Genomic DNA, 19,539 nt, shown 5'->3' with positions numbered 1-19,539 from the left:
GTATATTCTTCTAAGTCTTAAATATTACTTTTAGTCCAACTCACGTATATTTGTAGCTTGAAGTAGAACTGTTATTTTTTCCAAATAGATAATTATTGGAACACAAATTTTCAAAAGCTTAGTACTTTCTCTGCTGGTTTACAATGACATTAAATTCCCTGTGTATGAAGGTCTCACTCCAAGTCTAACTCAAGAGAAAAAGTGGCAATATTCAGCACTTATGATGCCCTTGTGATAATTAACTATGTTTTGTACTAGAGGCAGGAAGTCAGGGGGGACACTTCCATTAAGAAACCTCCATTACCAGTAAACATTATTATTACTTACATATTCAGTGGTTGATAAAAACATGTATATTGGTGAGGTACACAGATATGCTGGTTGACACAGACCACATAAAAAACAGACCAGATATAGAATTTGCTTTTATTAAATAAGAAAAAAATTGACATGTTTTTTCAAAATGGCAGAAACCCCAATAGTTTTAGTGAAAACCAACTTAGTGTCAGCTTGTTTGAACAAAGCTTTTGGAATTAATGAGCAACTGAACTCATGAAGTAGGTTCAGGACACCGACAAATTCTATATCCCCAGGCCAGTTCTTAGCCTATCAAGCATACACATTTTCTTAACTATTTTGGCTTTCAGGTATATATTATTATTTAGAATACTAGCATCTCAACTATACAAATGGCTATCATTTTATTTGAATCAAAAGTAGGATTTGGGGAACTTCCAAGTAGTCATTAAAGTTTTGAATATGGACACAAACTAACCCTATTCATCTCTAGATACCAAATACAAAATAATTGCCACAATATATCAACATTTTCACAGGAATGTTTTTAAGGCTTCCGGCATGTAAATTATACAATATCTTTGACAATGTCATCATTATATACAGAAAACATTTTAAATTCTCTTTGTGCAATTTAAGCTCTAAAGATTAAAAAGTGTTCTATGTTAAAATTACTAACATAGTGTTTCCTCTAGATTTGACACTGGTTTGTAATTAAAGAATGAAGAAGGTAAGTAAACAGGTAAGAAACTAAATGAATCATCAAGGAAAATTGAGTTGGATAAACTCATTTGATATTACTCGTGTTTTGGGATCATTCTTTTTAGCAAAAAAGAAACTTTTCTATAACGTAAATCCTTTGAACTGTAACATCAAAGCAACAAGTGTTGGCTGTTTGTCTATTTATGTGCCATACAAATGTTTATAAACCTCAATTTATACTTTTTTCCTCAATGTTGTAACAATGCGTCAAGTAAGAGAAATCAATAAGAATGATTATTTCTCATTCGGAAAAAAATGAAAGTCTTTTACACCTCATTTCAAGGTTCTAAAGCAGCATATTTAGCTCTTAAGACAAAAAGAACAAAAATTATAAATTATAAATTCTAGTAATTCTTTTGGCATTAAAATCCATAACACAAATGCTTATACTTTAATAGGTAATATATTAGTGTCCATCTGGATATACATTTGCCAACATTCCTCCTTGGCAGAAAGTTGGTCCGTGAAGAGAAGAGGTGATATGCAGTAGGTCAAGACAACATTTAAGGGCCATCCTGGTCTATGGAGGGCATGACGTGGCTGAGTCGTGACTTTCCATTTACAGACACTGTATTTGGTGGAACAGTAACCTAAGGGGAAAAAGCACACTTTGCACCCATCAGGTTTTCAGTTTTAATAATTACCACATTTTAACTTCTGCTTAGCTCTCAATGCTAGCATTCAGTATTATTCAATAACTTATAAACAATTAAATGTTCACTCTATCATGAAATTAAAGATGAGAGATGCTATTTCCACAACAAGCAAGTTACATAGCCCTCTAACATACCTCAGGCTGCATGAAGTTACTGCACCAACATAAAGGATGGGAGACAGACAAACTGTAGGCTGAGCTGGCCAAGAGCATGTTTAGCTAGTTTAATTCTGGCTTCACAAAAGAGCTCTGAAACACCACAACAAATTTCACAAAGCAGTGATTTTTGCAAATTTTGTACCAATGTTATATATTATCTTGAAGTCTTCCTCTCAGTGACTCCTTATTTGTTAAAAATAAATGGAACAAACCAAACTCTTTAAAAATGCTTTCACATGACAGGCTGAACAAAGCTGGATCTATGACTTTGGGTTTGGCCAAAAGAAAATGTGGCACAAGGAGTGTTACAAGCTTTTCTCAATTTATAAATACCTAACTTGAAAAATTGCTGTTTGCAAACCTTTTGTGGAAAAAATATTGAAGAAAGAAATGATGGCATATGCTTTTAAACCCAGCACTAGATGGGGCTGGAGAGATGGCTTAGCGGTTAGGCACTTGCCTGTGAAGCCTAATGACCCCAGTTTGAGACTCAATTCCCCAGGATCCACATTAGCCAGATGCACAAGGGGGCGTATGCGTCTGGAGTTCGTTTGCGGTGGCTGGAAGCCCTGGTGTGCCCATTCTCTCTCTCTCTCTCTGTCACTCTCAAATAAATAAAAAATAAAAATAATAATAAAAACCAGCACTAGGGACGCTGAGGCAGGAGGACTGTAAGTTTGAGGCCAACTTGGGCTACACAGTGAGACCCTGCTCATATATATATGGAAAGAGAGAAAGAATGAGAATATCTAGCCTTAAGAGAATATTCAAAAAAATAACATGTGGGTCCTGCATAACAAATATGTAGATGCTGACCTATTAAATATAAAATAAAAATGTTTTAGGAAAACTTTTACCTGTAGATTACAATTCGACTAGATTAGATTCACACCCAAGCAATATCATCTTCATATGGGACCTGAAGGACAGATGACTACAGATATCCTATCACTAGAGGTAGTGAAAAGGAAAAGGAAATTGGCAAGTAGAGCTTGAATTTGATTTTTCTGTGCCTTATAGCTTGCCTTTTACTGAATAGAAATCTGGTCATCTGCAGGAATGAAATTCCCTGAAGGCTTTAGGAAGTCTCAGAGAGGTGTGGTTGATTCTCACACCTGAAACACTATAGCTAAGAGCCTTCGGCAGGGCCAGGGGACTCCTCAGCACCCAGCTCAGCATCTCCATGGGCCTCTTTTCCTATACTGCCAAGAGAGCTGCAGAGGAGGACTTCTCTCTCCCCAACTTTGGTTCCTAAAGCCTTTGTGTGCAGAAGAGTTATTTCTGTTATCCATGCCAAAATTGCAGTTCTCATAATTCTTTAAATTACTTTACTCATGAAAAAACATGTAATGCTCTAACTAGCTACAAGTAAAACAAGTTTACTATAGCACTATAAACAGAATCCAGTTAAATGTCCACCAATATGTAGCAAATGTCAACATTCCTATAGACAAATGCTATCACAATAAGTGGTATAGACATAAATGATTAGATACACTTCAAAGACAGATTTATGTTCATGTATGATTTCTGGATGGCTCCTTCTTTGTAAACTAAGCACATGAATATACCACAAATGTGTTCTGGTAGGTTACACAGCACTGAAGGCACTGAGGCAGAAGGACTGGGAGTGCATGGCCACTCTGGTCTGCACTGTCTCATAAATAACAAGGAATGGTTGCTTTGGGAGAAAAATGGAATTTCTTTTGATATTTAAAATATATTAACATGAGAAGACATCATTAAAATGCTAGTCCATGAATCTTCAAATTCTGGGACCAGTTATCTTCATCTAATTGGATGCTATTTTATACAAATGTTTATATTAGCACAGTGTAGTCAGCATTAAGTGAATATTTGTGGAATTAGGTACTTTATAAACACTTATAGGGGAATATGTAATTTTTAAAACAATGTACATAATTGTACTTACAACAGAGGTACTTTTAAGCAATTACATTTAAAAACTTGATGGGAGTGTCTATAATTGATCATCTACCATTGACACTTTCAGAAATATTCACAAAATTTGATTAAATAATGACTGTGACTATAAAATTTTTTAAATATTTTTACTGAAAACTCAGAGAGAGAACTGTCAGTGAAAAATCCAAAACTCAATGAAGCAAAACAAGCCAGTAAAATTCTGCATGATACAATTTTTTTCACTTACATATATGTATTTAGTCGAATAAAAATTTTATATTCTTAGAAAATCCTAATATCAAACATGAAATACCATGTTTTTATTTTAAAAAGCTGCATTTGATCTATAGTGATGCAATACCCTCGTTTTAGTATTGAGGTGCCATGAAGTGCTGAGAGCAGCCAATGCCCTTGTGTTAACACAGGCTAACAATGGATTATTTAATTGTATTCTCTATGAATATCTTGCTAATTCATAGATAAATTTTCACATCAAGCACAATTTTACAGTATCAAGCTAGATTTACTGAAGCTTTCTATCATATTTGTATGGCTACCTAGGTGATGTGGGAGTTATGGATGGAAATATGGAAGGTCACATGTGTTCACAGCCATAGTCACATGACAGCTATCAACTATTGCCTAAAGTGCGGTGGCTGCTATAATGAAGATGAACTATAAGGGTTTGAAACACAACCACATGGCAGGTTGGTACCTACAGTTAAATTGAATATGTGAGTTTCGTATTATAGGAGAACATGGAGCCAACTTTCTGATGATCAGTCTAAACTTACAGTACTGATTACTGCACATACTTTTGGCATTATTGTTAATCTATAAAAGAGCTATCAGACTTCAGAGCTGGGGAGATGGTTTAATGGTTAAGACACTTGGCCAGCAAAGTTTTAGGACCCCAGTTTGATTCCAGTATCCACATAAGCCAGATGCACAAAGTGGCATATATGTCTGGAGTTCTTTTGCAGTGGCTAGATGCCCTGAGCCATGCCTCCTGCCCACCTCCCTTGCTTCTCAGAAGCACTGCCAGCTGGCACCATTACTAATGTAAACTAGTTTCATATGCATTCAAGCTTTACACACATGGTTCTATCCACATTGTTCATTTAACTGCATTTAAAAAATTTGACCCAAGAATGTTGTCTGTTGTTTCAAATACACTACTATTTCCTCTTTTTGGATACTAAAGTTATATTTTTTGGAGCTATTAACATGATATGTCAAGAGCTCTTTTTTTTCCAGATAGAAGACTTGGTGTACAAAAATGCAATGTTCAAAAAATATATTTATTTATATGTAAGTGTGTGTGTGTGGGGGGGGATTGGCATACCACATCCTAGTGCTACTGCAGATGAACTCTAGCCACATGCACCACCTTGTGTATCTAGCTTTACAAGGGTACTGGGGAATCAAACCCAGCCTGTCAATCTTTGCAAGCAAGTGCCTTTAATCACTAAGCCATCTTTCCAGCCCCACAAAATGGAATTTTTAAAGTATATAATTTATAATTTCAAGAGTTGAAACTATGTGGGGAGTGTGGCAACTGGGAATTTTATAATGCCTAATGCCCAGTTCTGGTGAAATAAAGTGGATTTTATATAGGAAATGTTAATTTAAAAACTGTGAGTTGGCATTCTACAGACTCAGAGCCATCAGTTATTTCCTACTCAAAGAGAACATTTTATACTCAACAGAATCTAAAGTAATGAGTTTTAAATGGGATACAATTTTAGGGTCATATTTAGGCCTCTTTCTGTGTTGTCTTACATCCAGCTAAGTCTGGAAGCAATAAGAGGTTTTGCTTTTTTATCCCCTCCAGTGTGAAAGGACTACCAAATCAGAGCCAATGACAAAACACTCATACAGCCACCAGCTGGTACCATTCTGTCAGCCTAAAAGGCATTTGTGATTTAATGCACAGGAATGTGCAATTAGTTCATTAAAAGTGATTCATCTAGGCAGGCATGGTGGCACAAGCCTTTAATCCCAGCACTCCGGGGAGGCAGAGGTAGGAGGGTTGCCATGAGTTGGCGGCCACCCTGAGTCTACATATTGAATTCCAGATTAGCCTACACTAGAGTCAAACCCTACCTAAAAAAAAAAAAAAAAAAAAAAAAAAAGTGATTCATCTACTCATTGATTTAGTGTAAAAGCATTGCAGTCAATTTCTGCATGGTCACTGGGGTTTCCTGTGCACCACTGTTTTCAAGCCCAGGCCACATAGAAGCAGAAGCTTTGCTTTATTCAGCTTTGTATCCCTTGCACCTAAAAAAATATTTGCCTATCGGATTTGTTTGAGAAAGCTTTAATTGATGTCAACTGGTTTGGAACTCATACTTAATTTACAAAATTAGAATTAGAAAAAAAATTCATAAATAGGAATTTGTAACTTACTGACATGGGCATATTTCCCTCTTAAAATATACTTGTCATATTTAAAGCTATAGTAACTTTTCTGCTGCTTGACACCTAAACATAAGCCCTATCTACAAAATTGAAACCGGCTCCTGAATTATCCTTTCCTGTTTCTCTCATTCCTGAAACCACCTAATGTTTTGCCTATGTTTGCCCATATAGGAATGCCAAGTACTGTGGGATAGGGATAACCATCACTCACTCACACAAACAGTTAAGCTAAAAGTTGTCCCTGAAACCCCACACACGGTAGTTACTTTAGTCACTGGAAAAGATATCTAAGAACAGGTTCTTACTACTAAAAGTCCTTTTCTATAATTTTCAACAGAATCTTTCTTGGACTGGGGAGATGCCTTAGTGGTTGAAGGCACTTGATTACAAAGCCTACTAGCCTGAGTTCAATTCTCCAGTACTCAGGTAAAGCCAAGCACACATACTGGCACGTGTGTCTGGAGTTCACTTACAATAGCAAGAAACCCTAGTGTGTGCCCATTCTCATTCTCTTGCTTTCTCTTCTCTCCCTTTCCCACTCTCTCTCTCTCTCCTTGCAAATAAATAAATATTAACCTAAGAAATTAACAAAAGCAGCTTTCTTATTGTGTTAACATAACTGATTTATAGTAACAGCCTTCAATGCTTTCTATATACAGTTTTATAACAATGAGTTACAATCATGTTCTTTACCTGACCCAGTTGTGGAAAACAGTTGTAGCATGTGCAAGACTCTGGACTCTTTCAGTGTATTCAAAAATGACCCCTGCTATCCAAAAGTCACTTCTGGCATCTTCTCTATTCATATTTAAATGCTAGAAGAAAATTTTCCCCATAGTTTGGCAATGTTGAAAACAGCCCATTGTCACACATCTGATAAGAAACACTTACTTTTTTTAATTTGGCAGCAGCCTCTCCAGAACGGATTGCGGTCAGCAAACTCTGTCGGATCTGTTCTGGTTCAGAGCTCTGGAATGTTAAAGAACTCTGTCTCTTAAGAGTGAACGATGGGCAGTTAGCTGGGCTCGGGATTTGAGAGTTCTGTCCATTATGTGCAGTTTTACTTTGCTACAAAAATAAAGCCAGGGTATTTATATGAATTCCAAGAGAAGAATGGGCCATTTTTCCCAAAGCATCTTGATCATCAACAGCTCCTTAAGAACCTTTGCCCCACCGGCAGTAAGATGCAGCTCTGCTTCTCCTCACTCAGCAGCCTCTGCCACTACAGCCAAACTGGGTGATGTGGGTGTTTACCTTCATTCCTCAGCTCAAAAGCTACAAAATAAGAAAGGTGGCCCCTCCCAGTGTTTCATGAACACAGTGATCATTTTACTGCGCTTCAGTCAAAGAATGCTGATTTTTACCAATACCTACAGCTGCTAAAAGAGCCAAACTCATGAAGTCCATAAACTGAGAACTAGCTCATGATTCCAACCTATCACGTTGGGAAGGAACAAAGCAGGAATCACTACTTCCTACTGTTACATGGAGAGTATCTTCTCATAAAGGAACATTGATACTCTGCAACATTCACTCATTCAACATTTTACGTTGTTGGAAGCACGGGAACTATGTACTGAGCAGGTTTGCCAGGTATTTTCCAAAAGACAAAAAAATAAATGTTAGGGATTTCTCAAATTGAATGATCAAAAATTTAAATAAACTTCTTAGGAAGGAATACTTAGCAACTGATTTGACAGGCATTATACATATAATCTTTGAAATGTATTTTATAAACTGCCAAATACTCATTTTTTAAACGTTTTTGTAAAGGCTAAGGGGCCTTTTTATTTGTTTGTTTGAGAGAGACACACAGAGAAGCAGACTGTGGCGGGGGAGGGCCATGGGCATGCCAGGGCCTCTAGCCTCTGCAAACAAACTCCAGATGCACGCACCACCTTGTGAATGTGGCTTATGTGGGTACTGGAGAATCAAATGTAGGTCCTCAGACTTCTCAGGCAAGCACCTTGACAACAAAGCCATCACTCCAGCCCCTCATCTTTAACTTTAAAATTGAGCTAAATGAGCTGGGAATGGTAGCACACGCCTTTAATCCCAGCACTCAGGAGGCAGAGGTAGGAGAATCACCGTGAGTTCAAGGCCACCCTGAGACTACATAGTGAATTCCAGGTCAGCCTGAGCCAGAGTGAAACCCTACCTCGAAAAATAAAAACAAAAACAAACAAATTGAGCTAAATGACTCAAACTGTAAATCATGCTTCCTTTATTGAGGAATGGAAATCCATCTCAAGGGAAGAAATGCAGACTGTATTTCCAAGTCAAGCATTAACCTCCACATTTTACATCACTTCTTGACACCACATCAAAGTAATGAGCACAAATGTGAAATGTATGAGGAAATATTCTTCAAGATAAATATTGTTCTACAGTTACAGAAAAATATTTACTTAGCAGTATGATCCATGCTCTCTTACTCTAGGGATGTTTGGAAAAGGAGTAGAAAATGCCTCTGGAATGGCCAAACAGGAATGTATTCTTTAAACACCACAGGAGTAAACACTCACAAAGTATTTCTTAGGAATTGCTGGTCAGGCTGGGGCGATGGCTCAGTGGTTACGGGCGCCTACTTGCAAAGGCTGTTGGCCTACGCTTGTTTCCTTCATATCCATGTGAAGCCAGATGCACAGTGGCACATGCATGTGGAGTTGGCAGTGGTAAGAGGCCTCAGGGTGCCCATTATACTCACTCACTCTCTTTCTCTCTCTCAAATAAATAAATTTAAAAGAAAAGACTCTGGTGTCTTTAAAAGCTTCACCTTTCTTTTTATAAAGTTTTTTGTTTTTGTTTTTTAATTGCTGGTGGATTACCATGATTCTCAATGTGAATTTCATCTTTTCTTCTGAGGATATTATCTAAATCTAGCAAAATATGCCCCTAAATTGACAAATCACCATGGCAACAGCACTCTTTTTGTAAACTACCAAGGTGAGATAAGGTTTTGTTGAATACATACATAATGGGGATGGATGGCACAGAATTAACAAAAGTCACAGCATTCAGAAAAGCACATTTTAAAACTGCTTTCAATTTAAATTAGTTATATGTTAAAACGTTTGGTTAGTTGAGGTTGAGTGAATATGATGGAAATGCATGATGAAAAACACTTACTTTATTATTTCATACTGTTCACTTCATCAAATAAAATTACTTATTTAGCTGTTAAATAGTGCTATAAAAGGAGGGAGCAAAAATAAACAAGAACATCCAGAAAAATTGAAAACAAATTAGCCAAATATAAGAAAACAGTCATAACTGTTTTTTAATAAATTATGCTAGTGTATTAATAAAGAAACTTTTAGATATTTGGTAATGATATAATGACCCTCCAGTAGTAATACCTTGGCGGTATATGGATTATAATTATCAGAGTAAGTAATTGGAATATAAGTATTACCATTCTTTATGATAGGAATTTAGAATTTAGCAACATGAAAACCAATGTGCTTGTTGACCCCCCTATTTCAGAGTAGTTGTATTAGAATTGGATTACTTATATTGAAAAAGGTTGCATTTACCTTATCCATCTCATCATGACATGGGGTATCTGCAGACCTCATTACTGGACATGCTTTTTCATCCTTGGTTTTGACTGGAGGCTGCTGGGCAGATGGCTCCCCACTAGTGGACTCTGAATGTGGCTTACTGAAGGACTGTGATCTTTTAACCACAGCAAGGGCAAATGGTGAAGGGGCAGAACTTGAGTATGGTCGTGGGGCCCCAAATGTCTTCAGAGTCTTCAAGTTTAGTGCAGTAGCCTGATGGCCGGGAATCGGCGCAGGTTTGGGAGCTATGGGAGGAGGGGAGGTTTCAGCAGACTTTTGGGTGGTCATGTAACCACCTGTCTTTGTGAGGTGGAGCACTGGGGCAGGGTGAGCTGTTTCACTCAATGGAGAAGAAATCTGTTCTGGAGGAAACAGTGGGTTCCTTTCCAGGTCTTTGTTGACTTGCTCTGTGGTGACAGGAGAAGGGGTGGTGTGGACACTCTTGGCAGCTGCAGATGTCACATAGTGGCCTGACACTCTTTTCTGCATCTGTAAGAAAAATGAACTTGGTTTGGCATGAGGATTTGCAGGCCGGGATTTAAATTTTGATTGCAAAATATTGTTGATATCTTCCAAATTTGGTGCAAAAGGAATGGTGCCAGTGTCTCTAGTCACTCTGGGAGGCTTGAGAGGACTCGTCACAGCACCACCTGGAGCGCTCACAGTTCTGTGCAGCTGAGGCTCTGTTCTCAAGCTGGGCTTTGGGGTCAAGTTGGGCTGTGGCTCCCGTGAGCCCACAGCCAGAATGCAGTCTTCTGTTTGTGTGGTGCCTTCCTTCATATTCTCAGGAGTGTGTTTTTGTCCTGCAGCAGCTATCTTTTGGTCATCTTTATACCCTGTGGTTTCTGATTCCCAGTCTTTCAATATTTCCAGGGACTTGGGAGGCACTATTTTATAAGTAGTCATCCCAATTTTAGGTATGTACTCTCTTGTAATTTCATTGGAAGGTTTTGGTTTGGGATTGGAGTCCTGCTTGTACAGTGGAAAGTTCTTCAGGTAGGAGGCTGGGTCTCTGTCTGCTCCATCTACAGGAGACAAAATGTCAGAACTGCCATATGCACACACATGATCTTTTATCACAAGTCGATCTGGTGAATGCACTGGGGTGCTCTGACTCCTGAATTCTCTTGAGGTATCTCTGGAATCTTGTAGCATTACAGATGAATGTTGAATCAATTTGTTACTACTTGAAGTTTGCACACTTTCATCAACTTTGATGTCAGACAAATGATGACTTTGGTGAGTCCCATCAACACTGTTATTGGGAGGGGTTGCCTGAATTGCAGCATCTTGCATTTTTGTCTTGGCTGCACTGAGTTGATTCAGTGTTTGATCTGGTGGTGGTGATGCTGTGAGGTGGCTTTCCTTGGGACATTTCAGGTTATCAGTTCTACATGCAGAATAGCCCAGATGTGTGTCAATGTCCAGGTCCACATCCTTATATCTGCCTTCACTGTCCATACTTCCTGTTCTCCTTACTCTGTTTTTCACATGGTCGTCTGTGTTTGTCGTAGTGACCATGATTTCATTCTGAACTGTTGAAAGAAAAATATTGTCTTACACACACATATTAATATATGTATATATATTAAAGTAGGAAAACTACAATTTCCGATGTCTGCCTCCATCTATAGCTGGGTGATTTGAACACTTCAGACAATTTTTAGCTAATTATGTAAATGTAGCTACTGGCATGCAGAGAAAACAATATAGGTTGTACAGTTCAGAGACCTGTCTGTAAAATCCATTACTCATGTGGACTCATGTTAATGAGAAAATCCCTGAGCTTCATTTTGTTTAAGTATATGAAAGTATGTATTTTATATTTCTTCTAAGCAAACTTTCTTTTCCATTATTATTACTAATAAATAATGTTGACCAATTCAGAAATTGGCTCTTTACTTTTTTCTTCTATTTAGACTTTTCTGTAGCATCTAGTGTTTTAAAATTTCATACCTAGCATTGAAACAATCTGGTTTTTTAAATAAATATTTTAGTTTAGTTTATTTGAGAGAGAGAAAGAGGCAAATAGAGAGAGAGAGAGAGAGAATGGGTGCTCCGGAACCTTCAGTTGCTGCAAACTCCAGATGCATGCACTACCTTGTGCATCTGGCTTACACAGATCCTGGAGAACTGAACCTGTGTCCTTTGGATTGCAGGCAAGTGCCTTAACTGCTAAGCCATTTCTCCAGCACAATCTCAGTTTTCATTAAGATAAATAACAGAAAACATTACATTTAAGCTTTAGGAGTTAAATGGACTTGTTAACTGGGCTTCCTTGCTAATTGGGAGATATTTGTTTTAAGCATAAGATTTGTGATTTCAACTAAATAAACACAATTATGGTTTTGATTTTTACTTGTCACTATGGTAAAAAAAAAAAAAAAAACTTTCCTCTTATAGATTCAGAAGCTAAAGAAGGAATGATTGCCCTCTCACTTCCCCTGCATGATTGTTATAGATTCTAGTTTAGTAGAAATCTCATTTGCTCTTATCTGAGTTACTAAAACAATAGCTTCTAATTACCAACAAGATGGGAAAGAACTGAAGGAAGTCTCTGGAAGTATGTGAGTGCCATGTTCACTATGTACTTAATAGCTTGTCATTAAAGAATATTAAAATGAGGCTCAGTGGTTAAAGGCACTTGCTTACAAAGCTACTGGCTTGAGGTCAATTCCCCAGTAGCCATGTAAATCCAGATGCACAGAGTGGCACATGCTTCTGGAGTTTGTTTGCAGAGGCTAGAGGTCCTGTCATGCCCATACTCTGTCTCTCACAAATAAAAATAAGTTTAGTATTAAAAAATATTAAAAGGATTTACATTTAGCCCATCTACACAAATGTCCTACTAACTCATTTCTCCTGCATAACAATTGGTCTACATCTTCAAAGCCCTCATATCTTCCTTTTCAGACAGTCTGCACAGCTCAGATGAACTGAGAGCCTTGAGATGATCAAATCATAAAAGGATATTGAGATGTTCTCTCAAGTTTTATCATAAACCACTTTTACTTAAAAAGAGGATGACAAATAGATTGTCTAAGAGTTGATAAGCTACATGAAAGCATTCCCTTGAGTGTGTGAGAGAGATCATACTGTCAGTTAAACTTATATACAAATAGTTTTCTCTAAGTAGCCTGTTTTTTTTTTTTTTTAATGAGAGTCAAGCAAAGCAAGAGTTGATTCAAAGTGAACATAAGAGGTAGAAACACAGAGTCCCCATGAGAGTAGGGGATCCAGAACCAGAACCCCTATCTCCACATTGTTTCACTGCAGGAGAACAGGAGCAAGATAGCTTTTTATAGGTGGTTAGTCAGGGACAGGAGCCCAAAGAGGGAACAAGGAGATGCCATTTTGCCTGCCCTGGCAAACTGGAACTCCCATATGTTCCTGTCTTATCCAATATGGCTTCCAGGGACACTCCCCAATAAAAACTTCTGGCTTCTCCCTCAACTCAGCCTGTCTTGGTCAGCCCCCTGGGTCCATGCACCAATTAGATCTTGGACGTTTCTGGGTCCACCCTTTCAGTTCATGAATCAATCAAATCTTGACCCTCCTGGGGGTCAGGTCCTTGAGTCAACTAACCAATCAGGTCTCTCCTTACACACCTGAGCCTGTTAACGAGGCTCACCCACATTGAATGCATGATCCCTATAAAGGAGGTTAACATGTGGATATGAACTTTTTTTTATCCTTTTTTTTTAATGAACTTGCCTGGACATGGCTATAAATCTGTCTGTACCCTTCCTAGCCAGGATGGGAAGGGGAGAGTGCTTCTTTTGCCCAGGTATTTTCCTGCTTGCTGTCTATGTGTGTCTTGCTTTTGGGGGCTTTCTCACTCTGTTATATGTATGATTTTTCTTTGATCTCCAAGTCCTTCACTATTCCTTAATCCCCTCTGGTCTTTATGTGAAGGGGATCTTTTGCTTCTTATGCATCACCTTCTACATGTGTGTGTATGTACCTCCTCCAGAGCCCTGTGGCCCCTGGGGATTTTTCTGGACTGGAGGTTCTCTGTCTCCCTTCTTTCTTTCCAGCCAGGCAATGAGGAGAATTCTCTTCTGAGTCTTTCAGGTAGCTTCTCCCTGGATCTTAATTCTCCATAAAATAAACCTCATAATTCATGATTCCTCCTTAAAAAAACTCAATAATTCATATTCTTCTCAGAGTTCATTTTATCAATTCTTTGCTAAAATCAAAGGACCAAAGGTTGGGGTTCACAGACCATCCCTAAATCCCAAACTCCTACATCAATACTTTGTTTAATTGCACAATTACTTAGTATAAGAGTTAATACTCTTTGTGGAACTGCACGATGCCTATATTAAATTTCAGTTTTGAAACAGAATTTATAAATATTCCTCCTAAAAAGAAACAGATTATCAGATTACGTATCCTCTATTTAAGTGACTTTCTTAGCTTCTGTTGAATTAAAAATTAAGAACACATAAGATTATGAGTCAGAGAAGACACATGTTTCTACTTAGTTCACTTGGCTTGTGACAAGACAGTACTTTGAAAACTGATGAGCACAGAAAAATTTAGAAAATGGTTTATGATGGCAGAATATGAATCTAAATATATTTCCTTTTCTTGGCATTATTTTTCATTTCCCACCAAATACAGGTACTTTCTAGTTCATATAACAGAAACATGCCAGTGGCGATAGGGACATAAACACAGCTCCATGCAATTGCTTGCAGCAGGCCAAGGAGTTCTCTTAAACTTTTAGGGACCTTGACTCAGATAAAAATCAAGATTCTTGGCTTCTATGCATAAACAAATTTTAGATTGCACCAGTAAATATAATACAGATATTAAGCATGGGGGTTAAGAGATGTGCTCTGGAAGAAAGTAAGACACATCCCAGAGCATGGGTGTGGGCTTCTGTAAGAGACAGTCACACTTCATTGTCTTTATAGTAGTCATATGTAGTATTTGGGAGGGCTCTGAATTTATTATCTTCAAAGGATTAAGAGTGTAAATGAGATCCCAGAATAGTTTCTGCAGTGGTAGGGAGAGACAGGATTACAATTGATAAGGTAAAATTCTAGATCACAGGGATACAGGTAATAGTAAATCTTTACTGTAAACAGAGTTAATAGTCTTTGAGAATCCCAGAAAATGGAAAAGGAATGAGGCCCTAGATGGTCATTTCCATTCAGGCCTTAAGCCTGGTTCATTTTAACAAAAAATACCTACATATGAAAAGACAATTATCTCTATGTCTACAACCTTCACAGAAAATGTTAACTGTGCTGAAATTCTTACCTCTCAGCTGGAGACTGCGCAGACTATGATGGAGTCTCCTTTAAGCAAGTTCTTTTAACTTCTGAGCCATCTCCTCAGCCTAGAGGCTCCTTTAAAGCCCTTTACATGTTTCCATAATTTTCCCTTACTATCCTGCCTCAACAAACACTAACTTATTGGTGTTAAAACTCCAAAAGTCAAGCCGGGCGTGGTGGCGCATGCCTTTAATCCCAGCACTTGGGAGGCAGAGGTAGGAGGATCACCATGAGTTCAAGGCCACCCTGAGACTCCATCGTGAATTCCAGGTCAGCCTGGGCTAGAGTGAGACCCTACCTTGAAAAACCAAAAACAAACAAACAAAAAAAAACTCCAAAAGTCAGTTTTCCATATTTTCAGTGAGTTTCTCTATTAATCAGTGTCTAGCTTTGAATTTCTCATCAACATTTCACAAATGTTCCCAAAGATGGTCAGGGAGAGAACCTAGCATCACCACTGAATTTGTTAAACTTCTCATAGTACATACCAGACAATGACACCCACCACATATCCACAAACGGCTGGACCATTCCTGAGGAAGACCAGTAGAGGGAGAGGAGGTAGTATTTGCACTGTTCTGTCCTTTCCCCATAAAAATCCAGCACTGACAACATGACAAATGATTGTTTTTCCTTCCACTTACTGATCTAAACTGAGGATAAAACTGATTTGGACAGTGTTATATTAGAGAAATTAATCTGTAACTTCATGTGAAATCCTCATATCATATAACAAACTGCTGAGCCACACTTAACATATTTAAATAGTATTGACTATATAAAAAAGGGTACAGCAGCAAATTTTCCAGCACTGCCCAATGATATTTTGAGGGAGAAAAAAAAGGAAGGAGCTTATTAGTACTTACAGTCCAATATGTTGACATCCGCTGTTATATAAGTTCACAAAGGCATAGCATGTGAAAATAAATATTACAGAAATTAACTTGAAATTCTAGCACTAATCTGATGCCAACATATTTGGAAATGTGGCAAAGAATCTTCTTCTTTTTCTTTTTTTTTTAAACAAACAAGGAATTGACTGGTTTTGAGGCATGTTTCATCTGTGTAACACAGGCTAGCCACTGGAATGCTAGGAACACAGGCATGTGCCACTGTGCCTAGCACAAGTGGTAGCTTTCAGGGCTATAAAGATACTTCAATGGTGAGGCCTGCTTTGGCTGCATAAGGCCCTGTGTGTGATTCCTGGTGCAGCAAAACAAACAAAGTTCCCCAAGAAATGGCATGATTTTTCACTAGAAATGCTATTACCACCACAGTATAGAAAGTGAAAATATGAGTCAATAGAAAAAGAACAGAAAATAACTTTTAGACCTTCTTGACATGGTATTCCAGGATGATACTGAATCAGATTCACATTCAAGTTTAAATGCAAAATCTTGCAGTAAGTGCAGGATCTACATATACACACTCATAAACACATATGTAACACTGGAACTATCCATTTCTTTCTCAAATATGAATATTATAGATCGATTATAGATCTGTTTTCTATGAATATTTATACAGTTATTAACATATTGGATTATAATATGTGTTTATATAATTTAATATCTGTTTATATAATATTTAAAAAACAGCGGATGTCAATATATTGGACCGTAAGTACTAATAAGCTCCTTCCTTTTTTTTTCTTCCTCAAAATATCATTGGGCAGTGCTGGAAAATTTGCTGCTGTACCCTTTTTTATATAGTCAATACTATTTAAATATGTTAAGTGTGGCTCAGCAGTTTGTTATATGATATGAGGATTTCACATGAAGTTACAGATTAATTTCTCTAATATAACACTGTCCAAATCAGTTGAAGAGTCAGGAATACAGAAAAATCTAGCTTCTAGCAATTAAGTAACAAAATAGAGGAAAGGGAAGGATTTGGATAAGAACTGAATGGATGAAACAGATGGAATTTTTTTTTTTTTTTCTAAGCAAACACAGCATGAGCCCAGGCCAATGACAGAACTCAATGGACCACACATCATGAGAAAAAAAAAAAAAAAAGACTCTCTTGATTTGGGGATGAGAATGGAGAAATAGTAGCAAAGTTACATAACTAGATAGTGGTGAATCTTGAAAACCAGGCTACAAATCTCATCCAAAATGTAGTAACTTGAATATGAAGCAAAACGGCCTTTGCACTAGGGAATTGAGAGGTATTATGATTTAAAAAGAGGGCAGATCCTCAATAGATGCATGGAGGAGGAGAGAGCTTTAAGATCCAAGATTGCAGTTAGATAACCTCTAAAGAGTGAACAACTTCAACAGCAGTGCACACGACAGCTAGGAGCACACTGTGGATTAACACTGCCCAAGTGCAATTCCTACATCCATCACTTACTAGTTGGGAGACTTGATGTCTTTGTGGCTTCATTATCCATAAAACAAGATCAATATTAGCTCCCATAGCACTTACAGTAAGGTAGGTGTTAAAGGAGTCAAAATATCAATCAAATAATTTAGTAGGTATGGAGAATAGTTCTTGACAAATCACAGTCCATGACAGCATTGGCCACTGGTGTTAATGTAACTCACCACTATTCTCTTGGTTTTGGCCCAATGACTTCAAGTTTCTTCCATTGTCAACTATCATGTCTTCATTGCTTGTACCATATGTAGTACTATGTGGCACTCTGGAAGATATGGTATTGCAAGTGATATGGGAAGGCTGTTTAGACACATCATAAAGAAAAAGAACAACAACAACAGGGAATCATTTTAAAAGACAGATGGGCTGAAATAATCACCTTTTTTTGCCAAGTGCTAAAAATTTAATAGCATAAAAAAAGACTGAAAAAATACAGCTATGAAACATTAGCTTCCATACAGTGGTCTTTACAAAGAAAGATGGAAGAAGTTTGGAAAAATGGTTATTTTTCCAAAAGAGTCTATTTTGTTATTAGTGGCTATTTGATTTTTAAAGAGAAATAAAATGGAACATTTCAGTATTGTGTCTGACAAAGTCAGCTACAGAAATCAGGATATTTGGTTACCCCTCTGATCTTTGCTGCAGACAGAAAAGTTTCATTTGGAGACAATTCCATGCAAGGTATAGGAACCCTCTGATAAAGGTAGCTTATTCTGCTTAGACACTCTTCTTTACAGAGGGGATTGTATTTTGAACAGAATATGAGTGGTCTACATGTGTCTGCATCACAGAGTGGACTGTGAACCTAATGCTGACAACTTGACTTCATGTCTAATATGCAGAGTTTTTCTCATTCCCCATTAGTGAAAATCCTTCATATACATTTTGTGAAATTTGAATTTTCAATGTTTTCAGTCAGGTCAAATGGACAATAGGAAAACTCCATATACAAATGAAAATTTCAACTTTTGTCATACCAAATAACATGGCATGGGTTACCAGATCCTTGAATTTAATTTTACTTGAACACAATTACATGAAGACAGGTACTTTATTAATAAGAATTTTATAGGGATAATGAGGGGGTAATATCTAAACCAATAGGCCAAATATACTTGTAGTTAAAATATCAAAGCTCTCTCTAGAGGAGTAGTGTTAACCACACAAACCAGCAGGAGCACTTCGGATTCATGAACTACTTACTGTCCATCTCTGCTGCTGGGATCTTGGATTGTTTCCTTGGAGCCATGTGAGGCCTCTCCTTCCGTGATGCGAAATTCACGTTCTATAGTTATTCTATCAGCAGATACTAAAGGGGTGCCAGGTGATGTTAGTGAAATATGCTTGGTCTGATCTTCAGAACTATCTTGTGTTTCTTCCTTCTCATCGATCTCTTCAAGACTGTAATCAGAGCTTATTCCAGCTGTAAAGAAATATAGTATAATCCTAAATACTAATTTACCTCATAACCCTAGTAAGGAAGGAGTACTTAACACAGTAATTAGAGTGACTCTAAAATGTAGCTCACAACTCATCTGAAATACTTTTCTAGTCGTTAAAAATCTGGTGCACATATAACCTGATTATTTCAGACTCATAATTCCAAAAATCAGTTTTATACATAGAAAGTTATTTAACCTCACAAATCCCATGTTATTTCACTTATGAATATATATTTTAATTACATGATATTAGGTTCATGAAATAACTCAATGATATGCTACAGTGGAAACCAACAGAACATTATCTTCTGTGTTGTGTGCAAGTACACCAACAGCCTAACTCAGAGGCTATCAGCACTGTTACCGAGAGGTAACTGAGACTCTGGGAAATACGAATACACGCTCTACAGCCACTGAATCTGAACTGCAAAGACTGGCGCCAAGAGAACACCTGGGGCTCGTAAGGTGTGTCACTGTGCAGCCAGGCTAAGAGCACTGGTAAAACTGCTCACCATGACTGCTTTAACTACAGGAAAATAAAGATCAAAAAAGAGAACATGAACTTTTGCTGCCACAGTCTTTGTTTCCTTGTCCTTCCTTCTTTCTTTTGAGGTGCCAGGGGTTGAACCTATGACCTCAGGCATGCG

The 19,539-nt window shown here is 37.6% G+C and overlaps 1 protein-coding gene across 5 annotated transcripts in view; it reads right to left on the bottom strand.

Annotated features, from left to right (window-relative positions):
- Window positions 1–412: 412 nt before the first annotated feature.
- The window catches only part of Cobll1 (cordon-bleu WH2 repeat protein like 1), a 176,333-nt gene continuing 157,206 nt past the window's right edge, over window positions 413–19,539 (bottom strand). For 4 of the 5 annotated variants that reach the window (XM_045147258.1, XM_045147259.1, XM_045147260.1 and 1 more), the window contains 5 exons: window positions 18,654–18,873; window positions 17,618–17,715; window positions 9,757–11,318; window positions 7,112–7,288; window positions 413–1,649 (listed from right to left, as the gene is read on the bottom strand). In XM_045147258.1, coding sequence (XP_045003193.1) covers window positions 1,563–1,649; window positions 7,112–7,288; window positions 9,757–11,318; window positions 17,618–17,715; window positions 18,654–18,873 — 2,144 coding nt within the window. In that variant the 3' untranslated portion in view covers window positions 413–1,562. Of the gene's footprint in view, window positions 1,668–7,111; window positions 7,289–9,756; window positions 11,319–17,617; window positions 17,716–18,653; window positions 18,874–19,539 lie in introns of all 5 variants that reach the window. The other variant, XM_045147262.1, reaches the window with a different exon arrangement.

This window comes from Jaculus jaculus, chromosome 4, assembly GCF_020740685.1.
Source record: "Jaculus jaculus isolate mJacJac1 chromosome 4, mJacJac1.mat.Y.cur, whole genome shotgun sequence".
Taxonomy (NCBI): domain Eukaryota; kingdom Metazoa; phylum Chordata; class Mammalia; order Rodentia; family Dipodidae; genus Jaculus; species Jaculus jaculus.
Note: the sequence above shows the minus strand (reverse complement) of the source record. Positions and strands in the feature narration are given on the sequence as shown.